The 23908-nt window shown below is 42.7% G+C and overlaps 1 protein-coding gene across 2 annotated transcripts in view; it reads right to left on the bottom strand.

The window, feature by feature from the left end:
- Window positions 1-16517: 16517 nt before the first annotated feature.
- Window positions 16518-23908, bottom strand: part of galcb (galactosylceramidase b) — a 47241-nt gene continuing 39850 nt past the window's right edge. For both annotated transcript variants that reach the window (XM_085440938.1, XM_085440937.1), the window contains exons 16-17: window positions 18046-18122; window positions 16518-17411 (exon numbers count right to left, since the gene is read on the bottom strand). In XM_085440938.1, coding sequence (XP_085297064.1) covers window positions 17268-17411; window positions 18046-18122 — 221 coding nt within the window. In that variant the 3' untranslated portion in view covers window positions 16518-17267. The remainder of the gene's footprint in view (window positions 17412-18045; window positions 18123-23908) is intronic.

The following is a 23908-nucleotide window of genomic DNA, read 5'->3' as shown; positions in this document are numbered from 1 at the left end:
ACTTCTGCAAACTCTCTGCAACTTCCTGTCAGCCTGCCACTTAGTCTTTCTGAAAGACACACACTGTTCAACCCGTGAATGCAATATAAACTCCAGATTATATTATTAATGCAATGGTAATAATGATGATTATTTAACAATAGCAGTAAAATAATTTCCCTGCTCCACAACTGCTACATTTCTGTAATGCGTACCAGAAATTATTTCCACTACTAATTAATTACCGTTGAGCTTAAAGGTCCTATTAATAAACGGTTAACGAATGTGTATTTATGAAGACAATTTGTGAGACTGGTAAACTTATGATGTGTACGATGGTCTTTACTTTCTACACGGTGCATTTCAAGGTCCTGTACCCATCCGTCGGTAAACTGTACCTGGGCTTGTTGCAGTGACCTGAAGTTACTAAACTTCACGAGTGTATGCACTCACTCCAAGAACCGTATAATTATAAATCTGAAAGTTGGGCAGCACGCTAACGTATTTTGTCACTCTGTGTGCTCGTACGGGTCTGACCCTTTCACTGGCTTGATTTTTTTCCTCGTATCTTTTCTTTGACTTTTCATCAAGTCTGTCTTTGTACGGACCGGCATTGTTCTCCTTCGTTTTGTACATACCTTTTTGGGGGGCAAAGAAAAAGCAAGAATTTATTGGAACCGAAGAATGAACGTTTTGCGGTGCTGCAAATGCTTGCATTTGATGCGGTACTTGGATTGTTTTGCCACGAGTTCACGGCATGCAATGCACGAAAGTCACGTGGTCTGTCAATCTCTATACACACAACGCCTGAAAAAGCCAAGACTCAGAGAGCTCTTTGATCCCCCACCTGAACAACAACAAGGTACTCGAACATCAAGCAGGAACAGAAAGCCTAGAGTACCACACAATGTCTGAGCTGACTCATTCCATCCTGATAATAGAGAAAATGAAATGCCCATTGTCATCACTCGACACTTATACGAGGTCTCTCGAACCTGGGACCAGGCCAGGAGACGACAGAAGAACTGTATGTTTTATATTTTTAGGTTGATTGTTGTATCGATCGCATTAACTTTAGGATTTTTTATTTACTATTTTGTATTGAAAGCTGTAACCATGTTTATATTTCTGCAAGCCACATTTTGCTGACAATACTTCATGCTCCACTTGGCGGGACACCCACCTAGTACAGCTACCTCAATATATTTACAATTAGCACAAATTGACCCTGATGATGTGCCAGATGTCACCAATGATGATCCTGATGTATATATTGAGCATTAGGTTGTGAATTACTCCGTTATCCAAGAAGGGAATGAAGGTTCGTTCAGAATTTTGATATTAAGCTTGCTCGAAGGACCAGTTACATTTATGATTTACTTCACATTTATGATTTGTCTTTATATTATGTTATTACATTTGTGATTTTCCTTTATATTGAGTTATTATTTTAAATATAATAAAAGAGTGGAACTGTTATGTATTTTAGCACCATGGGAGCATTTACAGGATATTGTTTTATAGTGATATTATACAGGAAAACTGTTACTTAATAAGGCCCATTTACTAGTTGTTTTTCTCTTTCTCTGTGACCCAAGAATTGATGTGTAAGAATCACAGGCTGGTACCTCAAGGTCGAAAATACCACAGAGATCACTCCCTTACTCCCATCCTCCCTTCTTTATCTCTTAGAAAAGGGCTTGTTAAAGGCCAGGTGGTTTGTTTCAAAATTCACTAATGAAAGAACTCTGTATTCTATGTCTAGGAGTGTATTTCGCTGGGATAATCATAAATTGTAGCTGAACTGATAAACTATACGAAGGATACTTCTTTGCTCAGAGGGCAGGAAGACGCTTCCTTATTTGGTCTGTACCGGTTTGAACTGAGAATCTGCTGACACACGAACCTTTTTCCTCTATATAAACTGTTGTATGACAAATAAACTTTGAGTTGGTTTGGGAAGGCAACCTGAAGCAGTCTGTGTTTCCTTGTTCTCCCAAGCTACTCCCGGCGCTGTAACTAACACGCTGAATGGCATATTTGACTATTACTTGAGAAAATATCTGACTGTTACTTGAGAATATTCCTTTGAGTTCTATAGGTCATGGACAATCTTTGCTGATAGGTGCCCACGCCTCGGAGGAAACCCGATCCACGGATGACCCGGGACAGAGTTTTCTTTCACCATCCACTTTACACAAGGGCATGTGTTGCTGGCTTAGACCAACTAAATTTCACCAGGGCCTGTGCTACTCGTTGATGCCATACACATACACACAACCAGGGCCTTTGGTTTTGGCCGTTACCATCCACATTTTTACCAGATTCTTTGCTACTTGCTGATTCAATCCACATTGCTGCAGGGCCAGTGCTCACTGTGAGGTCATCTTCACCACACCAGGGCCTGTGCTGCTGGCCAATGCCATCCACATTTCACCAGGGCCAGTGTTGTTGGCTGAGGCCATCCACATTACACCAGGGCCTGTGCTACTCGTTGATACCATCCAAATTTCACCCGGGCTTGTATTGCTGGCTTATGCGATCCACAATACACAAGGGCCTGTGCTACTGGCTGATGCCATCCACATTTCATCAGAGCCAGTGCTCTCTGTGAGGCCATCTTCACAGCACCATGCCCTGTGCTTCTGGCTGAGGCCATCCACATTTCACCAGGCCCGGTGTTTCATGGTTTAGACCAAGTACCTTTCACCAGGGCCTTTGTTGCTGGCTGATCCATCCACGTATACATACTGTTTCGCCCGAAACAAAGTATATTCCCCAGCACGGAGATATTGAAGTCTATAAGATAAAGTCATAAATATGCATATCCGAGTCTCCTATCAAAAGTTAGACCTGTCTTCATGAAGTTGTAAACGCATTATTTCGCCAAGACAGTGCGTTTCTGACTATTACATGCATTTGAATGGAGTTCTCACACGAAACAAAGTATAGGTTTTCATTATGTGAATAACTTGAAAATCTTAGCTCACACAGCTGCAAAACCTGTTGGCCCAGCACGGGGATATTGAATATTATAAGATAAAGCCATGAATACGTATATCTGAATCTTCTATCAAAAGTTACAGCTATTTATATGAAGTTGTACAAAAACGCTTTATTTCGTCAATACAGTGCGTTTCTGACTATTACATGCATTTGAATGGGGAACTCGCCCGAAACAAAGGCCTGTGCTACTAGATGATACCATCCTCATTTCACCAGGGCCTGCGTTGGTGGCTCATGCCATCCAAATTTCAAGAGGGCTTGTGTTGATGGCTGATGCGATCCACAACACACAAGGGCCTGTGCTACTGGCTGAGGACATTTACATTTCACCAGGGCCTGTGCTCCCTGTGAGGCCATCTTCACCACACCAGGGCCTGTGCTACTGGCTGAGGCCAACTACATTTCACCAGGGTCTGTGCTACTGGCTGAGGCCAACTACATTTCACCAGGGCCTGTGCTACTGGCTGAGGCCAACTACATTTCACCAGGGCCTGTGCTACTGGCTGAGGCCAACTACATTTCACCAGGGTCTGTGCTACTCGTTGATGGCATGCACATTACACCAGGGCCTGTGCTGCTGACCAATATCATGCACATTTCACTAGGGACAGTATTGTTAGATGAGAAAATCCAAATTACACCAGGGCCTGTGCTACTGCCTGATGCCATCCACATTACACCAAAGCCACTGCTTCCTGTGAGGCCATCTTCACCACACCAGGGCCTGTACTGCTTTCTGAGGCCATGTAAATTTGACCAGAACCTGCGTTACTAGCTGATGTCATCCACATTACACCAGGGCCTTTGGTGCTGGCCAATACCATCCACATTTCATCAGGGCCAATGTTGTTGTTGGCTGAGGCCATCCAGATTACACCAGGGAGAGTGCTTCCTGTAAGGCAATCTTCACCAACCAAGGGCCTTTGATGTTGGCTGAGGCCATCCGCATTACACCAGGGACAGTTGTACAAAAACGCTTTATTTCGTCAAGACAGTGCGTTTCTGACTATTACATGCATTTTAATGGGGAACTCGCCCGAAACAAAGTATAGGTTTTCATTATGTGAATAACTTTAACATCTTAGCTCAAACAGCTTGGTGCTACCCGTGCTGCTGAACTTGGGGAGCCGCTACAACGAGTCTTCAATCTCAGTCTGCAACTGGGGAGAGTGCCCGCCCTATGGAAGACATCCTGCATCATCCCGGTCCCCAAAAGGAACCGGCCCAATGAGCTGAATGACTTCCGACCGGTGGCACTGACGTCACATCTTATGAAGACTCTAGAGCGGCTCTTCCTCAACCTCCTCTGACCACAGGTACAACATGCCCAGGACCCACTACAGTTTGCATACAAGGCGGGTGTCGGAGTGGAGGATGCCATCCTGTACCTCCTGCATAGAGCCCACTCACACCTGGATGGGGGAAAAGGCACGGTCAGGATCCTGTTTCTTGACTTTTCCAGTGCCTTTAACACCATCCGGCCCTGTATGCTTCAGGAAAAACTGAACAGGATGGAGGTGGACCCCCGCCTGGTGGCTTGGATCTCCGACTACCTCAACAAGGGCCATAGTACGTCAGGCTGAAGGACATCACGTCTGACACTGTGGTCAGCAGCACAGGAGCAACACAGGGAACCATGCTGTCCCCTCTTCTCTTCACCCTGTACACCTCTGACTTCTGCTACAACTCTGAATTATGCCACATTCAGAAGTTTGCAGATGACACAGCCATCATGGGGTGTATCTGGGACGATCATGAAGAGAAGTACAGAAGTCTGGTGAGGAACTTTGTCGCATGGAGTCACACAAACCACCTGCAACTCAACACCTCAAAGACTAAGGAACTGGTTGTGGACTTCGGGAGGTCCAGAGAAGGTCCACTGCCGGTTCAGATAGAGGGGGAGGAGGTGGAGGTGGTCAACAAGTACAAGTACCTCGGGCTGGTGGACAATAAACTGGACTGGTCATGCAACACAGAGCACCTGTATAAAAAAGCCCAAAGCCGACTATACTTCCTCAGGAGGCTGAGGTCTTTTAACATCTGCAGGAAGCTCCTGAGGATGTTTTACCAGTCGGTGGTTGCTGGAGTACTTTTCTATGCTGTGGTGTGCTGGGGGAGCAGCACAGCAAAGAAGGACTCATGCAGGCTAGAGAAACTGATCAGGAAGGCTAGCTCTGTGGTCGGCATGAAGCTGGACACTCTGGTGACAGTGGCAGAGAAAAGGACACTAAAAAAACTGCTAGACATTATGAACAATGCTGGGCATCCTCTGCACACGGCCATTAACAACCAGAAGAGTCTTTTCAGTGACAGGTTGCTTCTCCCCAAGACAAGAACTAACAGACTTAAAAACTCCTTTGTCCCACACGCCATCAAACTGTTTAACTCCTCTCTGGAGGGGAGAGGGAGGGGAAACAGGAGGACAAAGGAGGGGGGAACAACTAAGCTGTAGTGCCTCTTCACTTCACTGTGCAATACCTTTTGTGCAATACTTTTGTTAATAGTCAATGGTGCAATAGACCTCAATACTTGAAATGTGCAATTCACTTGTATTTTTATTTTTATTCCTATTTATTCTATTTATCCCCTTCATATATTTTATTTATATATGTCTCTGTATTTATATATGTGTGTGTGTGTGTGTGTGTGTGTGTGTGTGTGTGTGTGTGTGTGTGTATATATATAAAAAAAACACCCAGCACGCCCCTGCGGGCGGTTTATCCTTCAAGCTCGGGTCCTCTACCAGAGGCCTGGGAGCTTGAGGGTCCTGCGCAGTATCTTAGCTGTTCCCAGGACTGCGCTCTTCTGGACAGAGATCTCCGATGTTGTTCCTGGGATCTGCTGGAGCCACTCGCCTAGCTTGGGAGTCACCGCACCTAGTGCTCCGATTACCACGGGGACCACCGTTACCTTCACCCTCCACATCCTCTCGAGCTCTTCTCTGAGCCCTTGGTATTTCTCCAGCTTCTCGTGTTCCTTCTTCCTGATATTGCTGTCATTCGGAACCGCTACATCGATCACTACGGCCATCTTCTTCTGTTTGTCTACCACCACTATGTCCGGTTGGTTAGCCACCACCATTTTGTCCGTCTGTATCTGGAAGTCCCACAGGATCTTAGCTCGGTCATTCTCCACCACCCTTGGGGGCATCTCCCATTTTGACCTCGGGACTTCCAGGTTATACTCGGCACAGATGTTTCTGTACACTATGCCGGCCACTTGGTTATGGCGTTCCATGTATGCCTTGCCTGCTAGCATCTTGCACCCTGCTGTTATGTGCTGGATTGTCTCTGGGGCATCTTTACACAGCCTGCACCTGGGGTCTTGCCTGGTGTGATAGACCCCAGCCTCTATGGATCTTGTGCTCAGAGCTTGTTCTTGTGCTGCCATGATTAGTGCCTCTGTGCTGTCTTTCAGTCCAGCTTTGTCCAGCCACTGGTAGGATTTCTGGATATCAGCCACCTCCTCTATCTGCCGGTGGTACATACCGTGCAGGGGCCTGTCCTTCCATGATGGTTCCTCGTCTCCCTCCTCTTTCTTGGGTTTCTGCTGCCTGAGGTATTCACTGAGCACTCGGTCAGTTGGGGCCATCTTCCTAATGTATTCTTGGATGTTCGTTGTCTCATCCTGGACTGTGGTGCTGACACTCACCAGTCCCCGGCCCCCTTCCTTCCGCTTAGCGTACAGCCTCAGGGTGCTGGATTTGGGGTGAAACCCTCCATGCATGGTAAGGAGCTTTCTTGTCTTTATGTCAGTGGCTTCTATCTCCTCCTTTGGCCAGCCTATTACCCCAGCAGGGTACCTGATCACGGGCAGGGCGTACGTGTTGATGGCCCGGATCTTGTTCTTACCATTCAGCTGACTCCTCAGGACTTGCCTGACCCTCTGCAGGTACTTGGTGGTTGCAGCTTTTCTAGCGGCCTCTTCATGGTTCCCATTCGCCTGTGGGATCCCCAAGTACTTGTAACTGTCCTCTATGTCTGCAATGTTGCCTTCTGGTAGTTCAATTCCCTCAGTTCTGACTACCTTCCCTCTCTTTGTTACCATCCGACTACACTTCTCCAGTCCGAACGACATTCCAATGTCATTGCTGTATAGCGTGGTAGTGTGGATCAGTGAATCGATGTCTCGTTCACTCTTGGCATACAGCTTGATGTCATCCATGTACAGGAGGTGGCTGACAACTGCTCCGTTCTGTAGTCGGTATCCGTAGCCAGTCTTGTTAATGATCTCACTGAGGGGGTTCAGGCCTATGCAGAACAGCAGTGGGGACAGAGCATCTCCTTGGTAGATCCCGCACTTGATGGTGACTTGTGCTATGGGCTTGGAGTTGGCCTCTAGTGTTGTACGCCACATCCCCATTGAGTTCCTGATGAAGGCTCTTAGGGTCCCATTGATCTTGTACAATTCTAGGCATTCCAGTATCCAGCTGTGGGGCATTGAGTCATAGGCCTTCTTGTAATCAATCCAGGCAGTGCACAGGTTGGTCAGTCTGGTCTTGCAGTCTCGGCTGATTGTTCTGTCTACCAGTAGCTGGTGTTTTGCGCCTCTGGTATTCTTGCCAATTCCTTTCTGTGTCCCGCTCATGTATTGACCCATGTGCCTGTTCATCTTAGCCGATATGATGCCTGACAGGAGCTTCCATGTAGTACTGAGGCAGGTTATTGGTCGGTAGTTGGAGGGGACCGGTCCCTTCTTGGGGTCCTTGGGGATCAGGACCGTCCGGCCTTCAGTTAGCCATTCCGGGTGTCTCTCGTTAACTAGCAGCTGGTTCATTTGTGCTGCCAGACGCTCGTGGAGTGCAGTCAGCTTCTTCAGCCAGTAGGCGTGAACCATGTCGGGCCCTGGTGCTGTCCAACTCTTCATACTGGAGACCCTTTCTTGGATATCTGCCACTGTGATGGTTACTGGACCCTGTTCAGGGAGGTCGCTGTGGTCAGCCCTCAGATCCTCTAGCCACTGAGCATTGCCGTTATGGGTTGCATCCTTCTCCCATATGCTCTTCCAGTATTGCTCCGTCTCCAGCCTTGGTGGTGCTGTTCTCTTATTGTTCCCTTGCCACTGAGAGTACACCTTTGCTATGGTAACCGGCTACGCGGGATCCAGGTTTCAAGCTTGGCCATGATCCTATTTTTCAGGTCAGTTCCTCTCGCACTCAACGATCCTTCTCCTATCGCACTTGGGGCTATGTACCCAATCTCGGGTGGGGGTGATGATATCTCCCCCCTGACCTGGCGTCCTGACTCCTCCTTGCCGTAGCATTTGTGTTGTACCTCGTCAATCTCTAGCTGTGAGAGCAGTCCCTTCTTTCGAATGTTGGAACACTGAGCTACTAGTTGTTTCGCCGTCATTGTGGATGTTGGGTATCGAAGAATCCATAGGTCCCTCATCCTATTCATGTAGCCCCTTCCGCCGGGGTTACTTACATAGTAGCATTCCAACAACGCCCTGTTTTCGTCTCTTGCCCACCGATGCCTTCTTGTCCCAGTAGCCCACTTTTCGTCAGGGTGCCCTGGTTCCTCAACACCTGACGCGGACCTTGTTGATCCGGGCGACGTCCGAGCCGGCATGCCTTCATATTTATCTGTCTCGCTCATGTCTGCGGTAGGCTTGCTTAGCATAGGGGGTCTAGCCTTAGGACCCTTACTGGATACAGACGCCCCAGGCAGGAATCGAACTTGCGATCCTCTATATATATATATATATATATATATATATATATATATATATATATATATATATATATATAATATTCTGTAACTGTAACTTCTGTCGGTGCTGTGCTTTTGGAAACCGAATTTCCCAGAGGAACCCACCCGACGGATTAATAAAGTTTTATCTTATCTTATCTTATCTTATTCCTTTATTTACTCTAAAATAATAACCAGCGATAATACGAAAATAAACTGGCCCAGTGTTAAATGATGTAATTACAAATTTTATTTTTTTATTTTATTTTTTTCAAATTGCAATATTTATCTACAGCGCGCCTTTAGCGACACGTCAACAGATCTTAAGCAAGGCGATTGGATGGTTTTTACTGCAATGCATCTTGGGAGTCGTAGTAAATGTATCTTTCAACTCACGGTCCTGCAGCGAATTTTTTCGACTCGACACGAGGCAGATCCTACCTAAGTAAGTTGTGACAAACTGTGGGTTATTTGCATGTTCACTGAAATATTAATTTCAGTGATATTAAACTGATATTAAACTTGAAATGTTTTCACAGAGCAGTCTGTGTACCAAGAGAACTACTTCTGCAAAAGTTTATTAAATTTTTTTTTTGTGATGTATTCTCATGTGAAAGACACTTGCTTGGCCACACTTGCTTAGCAATTTATCTTTTCTGTAATCAATTCAGTTTTTTTTTAACCCTATTCACGTAATTAACTCAATATTAATGACTTTAATCTCGTAATTGATTTTTTTTCTAAATATGGTGTAATACTGCCTCGTAATACAAGTTATTTCTTTGGTCATAAATTATTTTTGTAATAATTTAACCAAAACAGACCTGAAATAATCACTACATGTTCCATTTTCATTTGCAGAAATGACAAAGCCAAAAACCAAACCATGCCCTTCCTGTCAGGCTCCAAGCACCTGCAACAGGAAGACATGCAGTGGATGCCTGGGCAGCCTGAACGTAAAGGAGGGATTGGAAAATAAAAAAACAAGAACAGTTTAAAAACAGTAACTGGGCTGCCTCTGTTAAAAAAAACAGAAATGCGAGCAGGGTGGTTAATTCAGCCCAGTTGTCAGTAAGTTTAAAAGTTCTGATGGTTGGTCCGCTAGACAATTCTTTATTAATCACAGTTGTCAATGTTTTCTTGTATATCATGAAGTAAGAAACTAACAAGACATGTATATACACATAAATTATTAATTTATAAAAGAGCATAAATAAAAAAAAGTTATTCACATCAGAATAACATCATCACACTAAAGACATCAAACTAGAAAAAACTTGTTAAAAACTTTTTATTTAAGCTACTTCTGATTTTTAATTTAATCGGCTATTAACTGAGAGACAAAACATTTTAAGATGGATTTTATCATACATTTACAGGTTTGGTCACCATAAATACTTTTTAACTATCTACAACAATAAAACAACAAAGATGTGAAACTTAAAGGTTTGTTATACATCAATTTTCTTACATGAAAGACTGGCTGCATGTTTTTCTTTGTTGTTCTTGCAGGTTTCAAAACTACATGCCCTGGGCTACCAGCCAATTCTGTTTCTTGGACAGTTTGACCGTAAGGGCCTTATAGTAGGGGACGTGATCACTCAGATCGAACCAGCGGAAGGTGCTGCACGTGACATCCTCATGAAGATGAGTCCATTATCTGTAACCAGGTGTCCTTATCAGGTAGCCTATCCTAGCTGTCTTTGGGTGATACTCATAGTACACCCTAGATAAGAAGGCAGATCACCACGGGGTACACAGAAACAAACAAGATGGTGAGGATGAGGATAGTTAACAGTCACCAGCTATTCTATTCTACTCTATTCTGTTCTATTATTCAGCCAAGGTTCAGACCAGTAACCTTCTTGTATGTCTGATCTTATTGTAAAGCACTTTGTGATTTTTATTAGAGATGGCACGATACCACTTTTTTATGTCCGATACCGATACCGATATCATAAATTTGGATATCTGCCGATACCGATATGAATCCGATATAGTGTTTTTTAATCAACAAAACTGTTTTTTAAATATCTTGCTGCATTTTGTATAAGTTCATACTCAAGTTTAAAACAACAACTACACTAAAGCTATTCTGTTATACCTGTATGCAAAAAAAAAAAATTTCATAGTTCAGCAATACTGATCAATCTAATAAACTTAAACCTACACCATCCTCCCTATTCTGGTATTTTAAAGAGTACTTAGCATAAATATTAAGCAACCTAACTAATAGGGTTCCAACTCCCAGCAACAACAAAAATAAATAAATAAAAAATAGGGAACCACCCCTCACGCTCCACCTCATGATGCTTAATCGACGTAATCAACCTTAATTTGATGCAGTGTGAAAAAAAAAATGCACAGAAATCAATTATTTTTCAAGAAATATTAAATAGATTCAACATCTTTCTTCAACAAAATTGCAGACTGCACAGATGGTACCTTCCCAAAGGAAAAAGTACTATAGCTTACTAGGGTGTGTGTATATATATATATATATATATATTTATTAGACTTAATAGTTACTATATACAGTAATTGACTTCTATTCATTTTACATCAAATTAAAACTTTGGGTGTCAGATAATTATTTATTAAAAGCTAGACATTTTAAATGAGAATAAGAAAGAAAAGTATGTCTTTGTGCCCCCTTTTCCCTGTTAATGCCCTATCAGCCCCCCTGGCTAAACTTTGCTAGATCCGCCCCTGCACAGTTACCAGCCGTCAGCTACGTAGAAAAGATCCTGGAGTAGAAAGTAATATTAAATAAATTCTAACAACAGCTGATCAAGCTTAAACGTGCTGCTGTTGTTCAGCTGCTGGTTTCCTCTTTCTGGTGCAAAATGGGCCAAAAGCAAACTAGAGACACGGACTCGCGACAGAAAAGCCGATCAGCTGATCGTTAAGCAGTTTCATGATTGAAGTAGCAGCAGGAGAGGCAGTCGCTTGTTAAGCTTAACGCAGGAATGCTTTACAAACATTCAGAGATGGACTTACACACTTGCTTTACTTCTCTCGGGATAACTTTGTCGGAGATGAAATGCCGGGTTGCTAGCGAAGCTCCAAATGCTATCCAGACCACCGACAGGTCCCGCATGCCACAGCCGCTCTATCACGTGATGCATACTGCTCCGACGTGCTAACGTTCTGAGGTGAGTTACGGCGTGTTGCAAGTTTTGTGAGGTGCTTTCGTGATATTTAATGGATCGGATTACATTTTTTAGTTTTCTCCGATATCCGATCCAGTAATTTAGGTCAGTATCGGACCGATACCGATACGTAATATCGGATCGGTCCATCTCTAATTTTTATCTGTGAAATGTGCTATATAAATAAATTTTACTTACTTACTTACTTGCTGTGAGGTGACAGCTGCCCTACATGTCCTGTTGCTAACGTGAAAATAGTGTTATATATGCCTTATTACCTCCCCGTGTGTCGTTCACATCACCAAAGCTAGCCATACTGAACCTCTGGTGTTACCCACCTGAACAATTTTGTGTGTGTGTGTAGTATGGTCTTCACACTCATGTATATACAAATGTAATTTTAAAAATCTTCATGAAAACCAGACCTGATAATTCTCTTCGAGACTTTCTAGTATAACAAATGTTATATAATGTTACCAATATGAACACCAAGATTCTTATATAACTTATATACTTCTTAAGAGGTTACCTGATTACCTCCCTGAGGTAGTTAGCATCATCATTGTACAAAACTCTTAAGTCACAGTACTAGTTTGAAGTGTCAAATGTTATGCACTACAAAGTAGAGCTGGGCGATAGAACGATAACATATGTATTGCGATATAACTTTTTCTCGATAGAAAAATTAAACTATTGCGATAGACCTTGCCGCTCGTCTCCTCTTAAAAAAAGAAAAAAAAGAAAAACAGAACAGCCAATCCAAATTAAGTAGCACAGAGCCGAACCAATCACAGCCGCAGCGTCACGTCACGTGACTTGTTACGTACAGCACAAGTGCCAAGCCGCACATGTGTATTTGTTTGGGAAGCAGCCACCCACCGTACCGCCCGGGTAATGGAGGAAATGAGTGTGCCGACTAGAAAAGTCAACCGAGCGTGACCGAAGGTTACCGAAGAGAAAACAGATGATGGTTCCAATGCCGGAGAGATTGTCGAACGGAAGAGCCATAGAAGTTCCGTAGTGTGAAGGTATTTCGGCTATTTCAACTCTGACAAAAAACAGAGTAGCGTTCACTGTAAATTGTGCCGAAAGCAAGTCTGGAAATACAATAGACTGGTGCATGCGCTACGTCCACACGTACAGGTATTTTTGAAAACGCAGATTTTTCTATGCATTTGCACCTTTTGTCCACATGTAAACGGCGTTTTTGGTCACTGAAAACTGAGATTTTTAAAAACTCCGGCCAGGGTGGATATTTTTGAAAACTCCGTTTTTGCATTTACGTGTGGACTAGAAAAACTGAGAAAACACAGCGTCAAAGGTGTGCGCATTTTTTTACGTCACGCTGTGTGCCACGTTATTGTTTCGGTGAAATGAATTTCTACAATACTGTTACTGTTAATTCTACTCTCTGCAGTGTTTAAATGCTTACATATACACAAAGTTACTATCCGTCCACACATACGACTCGGTTCTGCTTCTATGCCCCAGCTTTGTTTACTTTTTCCCACCGAGGCTTCTAGACTTCTGATTGGCCAACATTTCTGCATGGTTAGGAATCTAGCTCCACCTGCTGCTTTGGCATGTTCATAGCAGCGTTTTCCTTCATTTCTGCCTTTATGTGTGGACGGAAAATCTCCGTTTTCAAAAATACCCGTGTACGTGTGGACGTAGCCTCAGTCTCTGACTGGAAGCGCTAATTCGTCATTCGGCTTTTGTCAGACTAAAGTAACTGTTAAAACTGTTTGAAAAGCTAAGCTATACAACAAGGAGAGATTGAGAATTTCCTTTTAGTTCTCAGTTTATTTGATATTGACAAAAGTTAGTCAGTTTTGTCTGTTCTTCTGTAAAACAAACTAAGATTTATTTTTAGAATTATTATTTTGTTTCTAAGTGGAATTGACAATTTAGTCTGTTTCGTTTGTTCTATTTTGAAACTTAAACGCTTTAGCGGCTGCCTTTTGTGTAGTTTGCAATATTTGCCTTTATTTATCTGAAAAAGTCTCATGTTCCTTAAGTACATCTACCCTGTTGAACTTATTATGGGAAATAAATATTTAAATAAAAACAAGCTGCTGATTATTTAAAATTTTACTTGTGAGCAACGGCACATTTAAATCTTACAAATATAGTTATTTGGCTTATATCGTGATATATATCGTTATCGCCTGAAATGAAAAAAACATATCGTGATATGAAAAAATCTTATATCGCCCAGCTCTACTACAAAGTCAGGAAAGTAGTGTCAAAAAGTCATTAGCTATCTGGATTTATAGTCACACTCATTAATTTATTAATGTACAATGTAGAAAAGCACTACAGATGTCACACTACCCTAGAGGGCACTTGTACTGAATGATTTGGGTCAGTGAGTGTGTGAGATGACTTATTTGATGCCAATATTTAAAAGTTGTAACTTTAGTAAAAACTTAACTGAAAACATGCAAATCACTACTTATTATGTGTACTGTACATTTATTTCAACCCATTTTAATGAATGTTTAATATTTAACATTTTTCAGCTTCACCTCCTGCTAAAAGTTCTACACTAGCAGCTGGACCATCCTCTGCTGACAGTGTCGATGCTGGATCAGTCCCAGACCCAGAGGCTCTAAACGAGGAATTTATTCTTCAGGCACAACAATAAAACAGGCATCTGTAACCAGAACAGTTACAGATGCCTGTTGCCACCAAGGTGTTACTGCGCCAAGACCAAATCCTCCTCTACCCTGTTGGACGTGACCACATCACAGTGCCGAAGAGCGGATTTCGCCTGTAGCACAGATGTGGCTGTGGTCCACCTCCTCCCCGTTGCTAGGGTGGGAGCAGTGCCTCTCACTATGGGGTCCCGGGAGTCCGTGAGTGACATCTCAAGCCTTACTTTTGCACATTTAATCTCCTCAACCAGGCTAGGGATAGGCAATGACAGTATCCCGTCGCTGTAGAGTCCAACGCTGCTGAGGCATTTGGGAAGTCCGAGCCACTTCTTAATGTAGGAGCTCACTAGCCTCTCTAGTTGATTGGCATGATTGAGTGAGACCTCGTACATTGTCAGCGGCCACAGTAGTCTGGGTAATAACCCAAACTGGAAGCACCAGAGCTTCAGTTTCCCTGGGAGTGCAGTGTTGTTAATCTGCTTGAGGTCATCAGCCAAGATCTGCCTTAGTTGTTCTAGTTGCCACGTATCATTATACCACCATCCCAGGCTCTTTATGGGCTTCTCTAAGACTGCTGGAATTGGTTCTCCACTGATATAGAATTGCTAGGCTGTCAGTTTTCCTTTTATGATGGAGATACTGCAAGATTTACTTGGCTTAAACTCCATTTTTGCCCATTCTATGTTTTCCTGGAGCTTCTGTAGCAATCGCCTAGTACATGGTTTTGTTGTTGTAATGATGGTCATGTCATCCATGTAGGCCCTAATGGGTAGAAGACGAAGGCCACTCTTGAGTCTCTCACATCCCACTACCCACTGGGATACCTGCATAACCAACTCCATTGCCATGATAAATGCCAGAGGGGAAATTGTGCAGTCTGCCATAACTCCAATTTCCAGGTGCTGCCAAGGAAATTGGAGTTATTAGTTATTATTAGTTATTAGTGATGTGTGAATGATGAGCAATACCTTTGTAGAAAGGCAATTTATAAAGTTCGTCCATTTACTAGTATAAAGGGCAGATCTGCCAGATGCAATGTGGTACGTGCTGACCAACCCACTCAATATGCTGTCTACGTCTGAATATAGGTTTGAAACCTTATACCTTAAATTCCCCACCCCAAATAAAAAATAAAACTTCGTTTACGCCCATGGAGCTTAACCTAAACCTAAATCCTTGACTTTAATCCCACGATTTTTAACAGCTTCTGAGCTTTCTTAATATTATTATACATTTTAGTGGGGAACGCTGCCTTGTTTATTGTTGTGTCATGGAGCCTTATGCAAACTGCAAGAAAACAGAGGCAACTGTTGCTACTTTTTTTCCATCTTGTTCTGTGTGTGTAAGGTTCTTCAATGAAAACAGCTGCAGAGTAACTTGAAAGCTCTACTTTGGAGCTTGGAAGCCTGACACCGGACCAGCATGGAACAATGGAACTGTGAGAAGAGCTTGATGATTGGACTTTTCAACAACCCCAATCATGGTGCAAAGAAAGAACACAGATGTCATGAACAGCATGGAGTAGAGTGAGTGTTTAAAAAAACAAACACAAAAACAACACAAAAACAAAACATGTGATCACCTTTGGTAAGCCTGCTTAAATTCTCATATTCATGGGATGCAACAGTGTTATAAGAGTTTCTGAAATTAAGATTTCCATATCCTTTGGCCATGGTACTCAGAAGTTTACATTAGTTTGGACAATCTAGGACTGGAAAAATGAGTAAGACAAACACCTAGACCAGTAGTTTTCCCTGTCCTTCTCCACAGAATTTGTATATCTAATCCTAACCTGGAGATTCTACTGACTAAACCAAATCCCAGCGTTATTCCACTTTTGACAACTAGGGTATTCAAAGCACAGGGAATAAATCAGGATTGGACCCTAAATTTAGCTGATTTTAATGAATGTAAATTAAAATGTAGTGCTTGTGTTGCCATCTTAGGTTATCCTGGTGACTGTGCAGTTAGCTATATGGGAGTAGGGAGCAGACATGATTAATGGGGAGTCACGGATTACACTACACTTGTGGTTGGCTTTCTATTTGATTTATTCAAAGCAGTTAAGACAATATAAAGTCAAACTATAAAATCATTTACAATCACATCAAACAAAGTTCCAGGATTCAGTGCCATATGATATATTTTTTTCCTCCACATACACTGTATATAAAAAGATGGAGATGGAGGAAACCACCAAGACATTAAGTATTATTTCCGAGAAGCGTGGTGTGTTGAAACTTAGCTGTTTTGAAAACAGATGCAACAAATGAGGGGTGGAGCCCATTGAGGGAACTGAGGGATGCTCCTATGGTAGTGACAAGCCAACTACACGGCTAACACCAAATACTAATATGGTCATTTGATTCTAACACCAGGCTATAAGGCACATCCTGTACAAGTGTGATGGATTCTGATGTGCTACAAACACACGATTCACTACAAGTTATGCCCCAAAACAATTCCAGCCTTATCTTGAAGTCTTGGCATCTCTTCAAAGAAAGGTCTTAAACCAGTGTTTTGTTGGCTGTGAGCTGTAGAAAGACATTAATTTCTGTTCAGGACTGAGGTTTGATATGACAGGATCATTCCAACAAAAAAAAACACAGTGATGCATAATTACATGGTAATTAAATACTATAACCCATTTCTGTCAATACATCGCCCAAAATTTTACACACAACATTATTATGCTTGAAGCTATCGGCTGTAAAGTACTAATCAAGTCCATAAATGAATCAGGACATTCAGCATAGTGTAAATCATGATTTAAAGTTAATTCATCACTCAGCCACCAAAGCAAAGTTATCAAACTGGGCCAGTTCAAATGAGCGTGTTCCTATGGCAGCCCAGCCAGCCTTTGGGGTCAGTATCACAGCATTCTTCCACAGAGGGTATCCATTCAGTGACCCTGATGCATACTGTCCCTACAGTAAAGAGAAAAACATCTTTACATTTTCAAATCCGCGCAAAAAGATAGACTTTTCATAGGTTAATTCGTAAATTAATGTGGCTGTGACAAGACAGGCATATTGCTGAAATGTTCAGTTACAGTGTGTCAACACAATAACCTACACCAGAAAGGACTGTTCCTGCACAGCTACCAGCAAGCAGGACTGATTACTGCCCCAGTTAACTGTGTCGTCAAGGTTATAATCCTTCACTTTTATTTTGTCTTCATATATGATCACAAACTGTTTACCTTGCCTTTTTTCAGAACAACCTCAAGTGTGACGTCTGTTATTTCTTGATTTTGACATACTGTATTAACACACCTACAAATCTACAAATCACCTAAAAAACAAACAAACCTCCATATAAAATCCAAGTAGGAAAAAGGCAGATTTTTTGCTCTGTCTTGCTAATACATCATCTTAAATCTCTCATGTGATTTAGATGCTGACTCAAAATACTATTGATAATGAGAGTAGCTAATCTGAGTTGATCTAATCTCCACGTCCTAACATGGTTTATTGGATTACAAACTCCTTTAATCATCATAACAGTGGAAGAAGTGAGAGTATAAAGAAACATTAGAAATAGTAAAAAGTGTCTACTTACTTTTACAGTGAGTGACAAGGTGTACCAGCTATGTACCTCAGTACCAGACTGTCCCTCTGCAAGTACAGTCTCGCCAACTGTTGACAAAAGAACAGTGATGAGAGGCACAGAAACAACAAACTGTCCAACTATGGAAATTATGGAGAAACTGTCTACGAAATAAAAGACTATAAGTGATGATTTTGGTTTTCAGTTTGGAGTTAAGTGTGATGAACCAATTCAATTCTATTTTATTTATACAGTGCCAAATCTTAACAGCAGTGGCCTCAAGTTTCTTTGTCAGTACTGTCAGTACTCTTGCTGCAGGATTTTGGATCATCTGAAGGCTTTTCGGGGAGTTTTTAGGACATCCTGATAATAATGAATTACAGCATAGTATGCCTTCTAATGACACTTCCTAAAGAAAGCAGGCATAATGTACATACAATTAGCCTAAGCATAGAGCCCTGTGGAACTCCATAATTAACCTTACTGTATGAAGACGACGACTCCTTAACAGGAAAAATTGGAGTCTACAGGGAGTGCAGAATTATTAGGCAAATGAGTATTTTGTCCACATCATCCTCTTCATGCATGTTGTCTTACTCCAAGCTGTATAGGCTCGAAAGCCTGCTACCAATTAAGCATATTAGGTGATGTGCATCTCTGTAATGAGAAGGGGTGTGGTCTAATGACATCAACACCCTATATCAGGTGTGCATAATTATTAGGCAACGTCCTTTCCTTTGGCAAAATGGGTCAAAAGAAGGACTTGACAGGCTCAGAAAAGTCAAAAATAGTGAGATATCTTGCAGAGGGATGCAGCAGTCTCAAAATTGCAAAGCTTCTGAAGCGTGATCATTGAACAATCAAGCGTTTCATTCAAAATAGTCACCAGGGTCTCAAGAAGCGTGTGGAAAAACCAAGGCGCAAAATAACTGCCCATGAACTGAGAAAAGTCAAGCGCGCAGCTGCCAAGATGCCACTTGCCACCAGTTTGGCCATATTTCAGAGCTGCAACATCACTGGAGTGCCCAAAAGCACAAGGTGTGCAATACTCAGAGACATGGCCAAGGTAAGAAAGGCTGAAAGACGACCACCACTGAACAAGACACACAAGCTGAAACGTCAAGACTGGGCCAAGAAATATCTCAAGACTGGTTTTTCTAAGGTTTTATAGACTGATGAAATGAGAGTGAGTCTTGATGGGCCAGATGGATGGGCCCGTGGCTGGATTGGTAAAGGGCAGAGAGCTCTAGCAAGACGCCAGCAAGGTGGAGGTGGAGTACTGGTTTGGGCTGGTATCATCATAGATGAGCTTGTGGGGCCCCCACACTCCCTAGCAGATCATTACATGGAGAAACCTTTGGAATGCAAGCATGCTGATCCACACAGGTATGCACACATGGGTATTCACAGACACGGACTAAAGCTTTCTTGGCTGCTGCCTCAAAGCACACTGTGCGCTGTCTATCTTGCGTGCTGCACAATATCGTTTATTATTTAGTAAATATTGATATCTATGACTAGCTAGTTTATTGTGATGGTGCTTTGTTTTCTCTATTATTATGTTGCTCTTTGTTGTTTGCTGTCTCCTCTGTTTGTTTTTTTTGTTTGTTTGTTTTTTTTTTTTTTTCTCCATACAGGTGACCCAGGAGTTCTTTTTTTTTTTCTCTCTCTTCCCCCCCCTTCTCACCGTCTCTTCTCCTCTTTGGTTTTCTTTCTTTCTCTCCCCCTCTCTCTCTCATTCATTCCCCCTGTCCTATTTATTAAAAAAAAAAAAAAAAAAAAAAGACAAAGGATGAACTGAAGCTCTGCCATCACGTAATGTCGCATACTGCTGTTTCTGATGTCATTTAAAAAAAAAAAAAAAAAAAAAAAAAAAAAAAAGATGAGCTTGTGGGGCCTTTTCGGGTTAAGGATGGAGTCGAGCTCAATTCCCAGTCCTACTGCCAGTTTCTGGAAGACACCTTCTTCAAGCAGTGGTACAGGAAGAAGTCTGCATCCTTCAAGAAAAACATGATTTTCATGCAGGACAATGCTCCATCACACGCGTCCAAGTACTCCACAGCGTGGCTGGCAAGAAAGGGTATAAAAGAAGAAAAACTAATGACATGGCCTCCTTGTTCACCTGATCTGAACCCCATTGAGAACCTGTGGTCCATCATCAAATGTGAGATTTACAAGGAGGGAAAACAGTACACCTCTCTGAACAGTGTCTGGGAGGCTGTGGTTGCTGCTGCACGCAATGTTGATGGTGAACAGATCAAAACACTGACAGAATCCATGGATGGCAGGCTTTTGAGTGTCCTTGCAAAGAAAGGTGGCTATATTGGTCGCTGATTTGTTTTTGTTTTGTTTTTGAATGTCAGAAATGTATATTTGTGAATGTGGAGATGTTATATTGGTTTCACTGGTAAAAAGAAATAATTGAAATAGGTATATATTTGTTTTTTGTTAAGTTGCCTAATAATTATGCACAGTAATCGTCACCTGCACACACAGATATCCCCCTGAAATAGCTAAAAATAAAAACAAACTAAAAACTACTTCCAAAAACATTCAGCTTTGATATTAATGAGTTTTTTGGGTTCATTGAGAACATGGTTGTTGTTCAAAAATAAAATTATTCCTCAAAAATACAACTTGCCTAATAATTCTGCACTCCCTGTATTAGATGAATGTAATTCAAACCACTGCAGTGCAGTCAGCCATGGAGCTACTCCAGCGCTCGATTAATAAACAGCTAACAACGCACCCGGACTGCGCTGTGACCATGGCAGGAGATTTTAACCATGCAAACCTGAAATCTGTCCTGCCTGGATTCTTTAAAAACTTGAGCTTCCCAACAAGCGAAAACAACACACTTGACCAGGTCTACACCAACATCCCAGATGCTTACAAAGCCACCCCACTGCCTCATCTTGGACTCTCAGACCATCTCTCTCTGTCCCTGATCCCTCCCTTTAAACCTCTAATTCAAAGACAAAAACCATCTGTAAAAACAGTACGAGAGTAGACCATGGAAGCCACCACGGCCCTACAAAACTGTTTTGATAACATGAATTGGAGTGCATTTGCAGAAGGATCAGACTTGGGGGGCCACACATCTGCTGTACTCTCATTCATCAACTTCTGTAGCGAGAGTGTAACAACAACAAAGACTGTTAAAGTGTTCCCGAACCAGAAGCCATGGCTCAACAGTGAGGTGCGAGCCCTACTAAGAGCATGGGACAGTGCCTTCAAATCAGGAGACCAACAAAGAGGCACGCCAATCTCTGCTTAAACGCATAAAAGAAGCCAAGCGGAAATACAAACAGTGCATCAAGGAACACTTTAACACAAACAATTCCAGAAACATGTGGCAGGGGATCAAGACACTCACTGGCTACAAGGACAGTCGCCCACAAACTCCCCGGACATCACCTTACCTGACACCCTAAACCAGTTTTTTGCCCGCTTTGACCAACAAAACAGGGACACCAACACCCATCCTGCTGTTTCAGAGAGGGACGACATGCTTTAACTGCTCTAATAGAATATTATGGGCAATAGTGATGTGTCGTTCGCGAACGAAATGGCTCTTAGAGTCGACTCTTTGAAGTGAACGACGCGAGCCGGCTCCTTATCGCGAGCCGTGGGGTTGTTTTTCTTTCTCTCACCCTCTCTCTCTCTCGCACCTTTTTTCCGCTTCACTCCGCATTCGAGGCTTGTACTTTGTGCTGGGAAGAGGGGGGAGGGGCGGTAGTTACACTTGCAGTAGCACAGGAACAGAGCGGGAGAGAAAGAGAGCCAGGGACAATAACGTCACATTAGAAAGGTATAGTAATCATCCACAACTATTTTCAGTTGCGGATGATAATGGATTCAGAAAGCTTATTCATGCAGGCCCATATGACAGAATATGCAAGCTCTTTTTGTTTTTATATTTTAATTTATATTTAATTGTGTTGTGGTTTGCAGTGTTTTATGTTGTTTCACTTTAAAATTGTTTAAAAGGAAAAAGCTGAAAATGTAAATTGTTAAAAGTTTAAAATGTAAATAGTTGGTTTTTGTATTATATGATTTCAAAGGAGCTTGCAAAGAAAAGCGTCTGGACTTCTTTAAGTTGCTTGAAGACGTTTCACCTCTCATCCGAGAAGCTTCTTCAGTTCTAAGGTCAAATGGTGGAGAGTCCCAGATATAAACCTAGTGGGAGTAACCCCCCACAGAGGGACAAAAGGACCCCCTGATGATCCTCTATTCGCCTGAGCCAAGGTGTGAAACTGGGTGTGGGTCCCAATCAGCCAGAGTTTCGGTTGAGTTCATTGTGAAACCTGGCCCCACCTTATCATGCGAATTCCTGAGGTCAGATGGCCCAGGATGTGAGTGGGCGTTAAGGCGTCTGGGAAGGGATCTCAAAACTGGATTATAGATGGCAGAGAGTTGGTGTCGTAAACCCCCGCCTTTGTTCAAAGATGGTCGCTCACAGTGGACATAGATGGCTTCTTTCACTCCTCTTTCAAACCATCTGTCCTCTCTGTCCAAAATGTGAACATTGGCATCCTCGAAAGAGTGTCCTTTATCCTTAAGATGCAGAGGGACTGCTGAGTCTTGTCCTGTGGAGGTGGCTCTTCTGTGTTGTGCCATGCGCTTGTGAAGTGGCTGTTTGGTTTCTCCAATGTAGAGGTCTGAGCATTCCTCGCTGCACTGTACAGCATACACCACATTGTTAAGTTTGTGTTTTGGCGTTTTGTCTCCACCATTTGACCTTAGAACTGAAGAAGCTTCTCGGATGAGAGGTGAAACGTCTTCAAGCAACTTAAAGAAGTCCAGACGCTTTTCTTTGCAAGCTCCTTTGACTACGATGACCTGGATGACTGAGAACCTTCACAGACATATTACAGTGGGGCAAAAAAGTATTTAGTCAGCCACCGATTGTGCAAGTTCCCCCACCTAAAATGATGACAGAGGTCAGTAATTTGCACCAGAGGTACACTTCAACTGTGAGAGACAGAATGTGAAAAAAAAAAAAATCCATGAATTCACATGGTAGGATTTGTAAAGAATTTATTCGTAAATTAGGGTGGAAAATAAGTATTTGGTCACCTCAAACAAGGAAAATCTCTGGCTCTCACAGACCTGTAACGTCGTCTGTAAGAAGCTTTTCTGTCCCCCACTCGTTACCTGTATGAATGGCACCTGTTTGAACTCATCATCTGTATAAAAGACACCTGTCCACAGCCTCAAACAGTCAGACTCCAAACTTCGCCATGGCCAAGACCAAAGAGCTTTCGAAGGACACCAGGAAAAGTATTGTAGACCTGCACCAGACTGGGAAGAGTGAATCTACAATAGGCAAGCAGCTTGGTGTGAAAAAATCAACTGTGGGAGCAATCGTCAGAAAATGGAAGACATACAAGACCACTGATAATCTCCCTCGATCTGGGGCTCCACGCAAGATCTCATCCCGTGGGGTCAAAATGATCATGAGAACGGTGAGCAAAGATCCCAGAACCACACGGGGGAACCTGGTGAATGACCTGCAGAGAGCTGGGACCAAAGTAACAAAGGTCACCATCAGTAACACACTACAACGGCAGGGAATCAAATCCCGCAGTGCCAGACGTGTTCCGCTGCTGAAGCCAGTGCATGTCCAGGCCCGTCTGAAGTTTGCCAGAGAGCACATGGATGATACAGCAGAGGATTGGGAGAATGTCATGTGGTCAGATGAAACCAAAGTAGAACTTTTTTGGTATAAACTCAACTCGTTGTGTTTGGAGGAAGAAGAATACTGAGTTGCATCCCAAGAACACCATACCTACTGTGAAGCATGGGGGTGGAAACATCATGCTATGGGGCTGTTTTTCTGCCAAGGGGACAGGAAGACTGATCCGTGTTAAGG

The sequence above is a fragment of the Copadichromis virginalis genome, linkage group LG19 (genome assembly GCF_057382275.1).
Source record: "Copadichromis virginalis isolate Kocher_CV1m ecotype Utaka linkage group LG19, C_Virginalis_male_GT1.1, whole genome shotgun sequence".
Taxonomy (NCBI): Eukaryota; Metazoa; Chordata; class Actinopteri; order Cichliformes; family Cichlidae; genus Copadichromis; species Copadichromis virginalis.
Note: the sequence above shows the minus strand (reverse complement) of the source record. Positions and strands in the feature narration are given on the sequence as shown.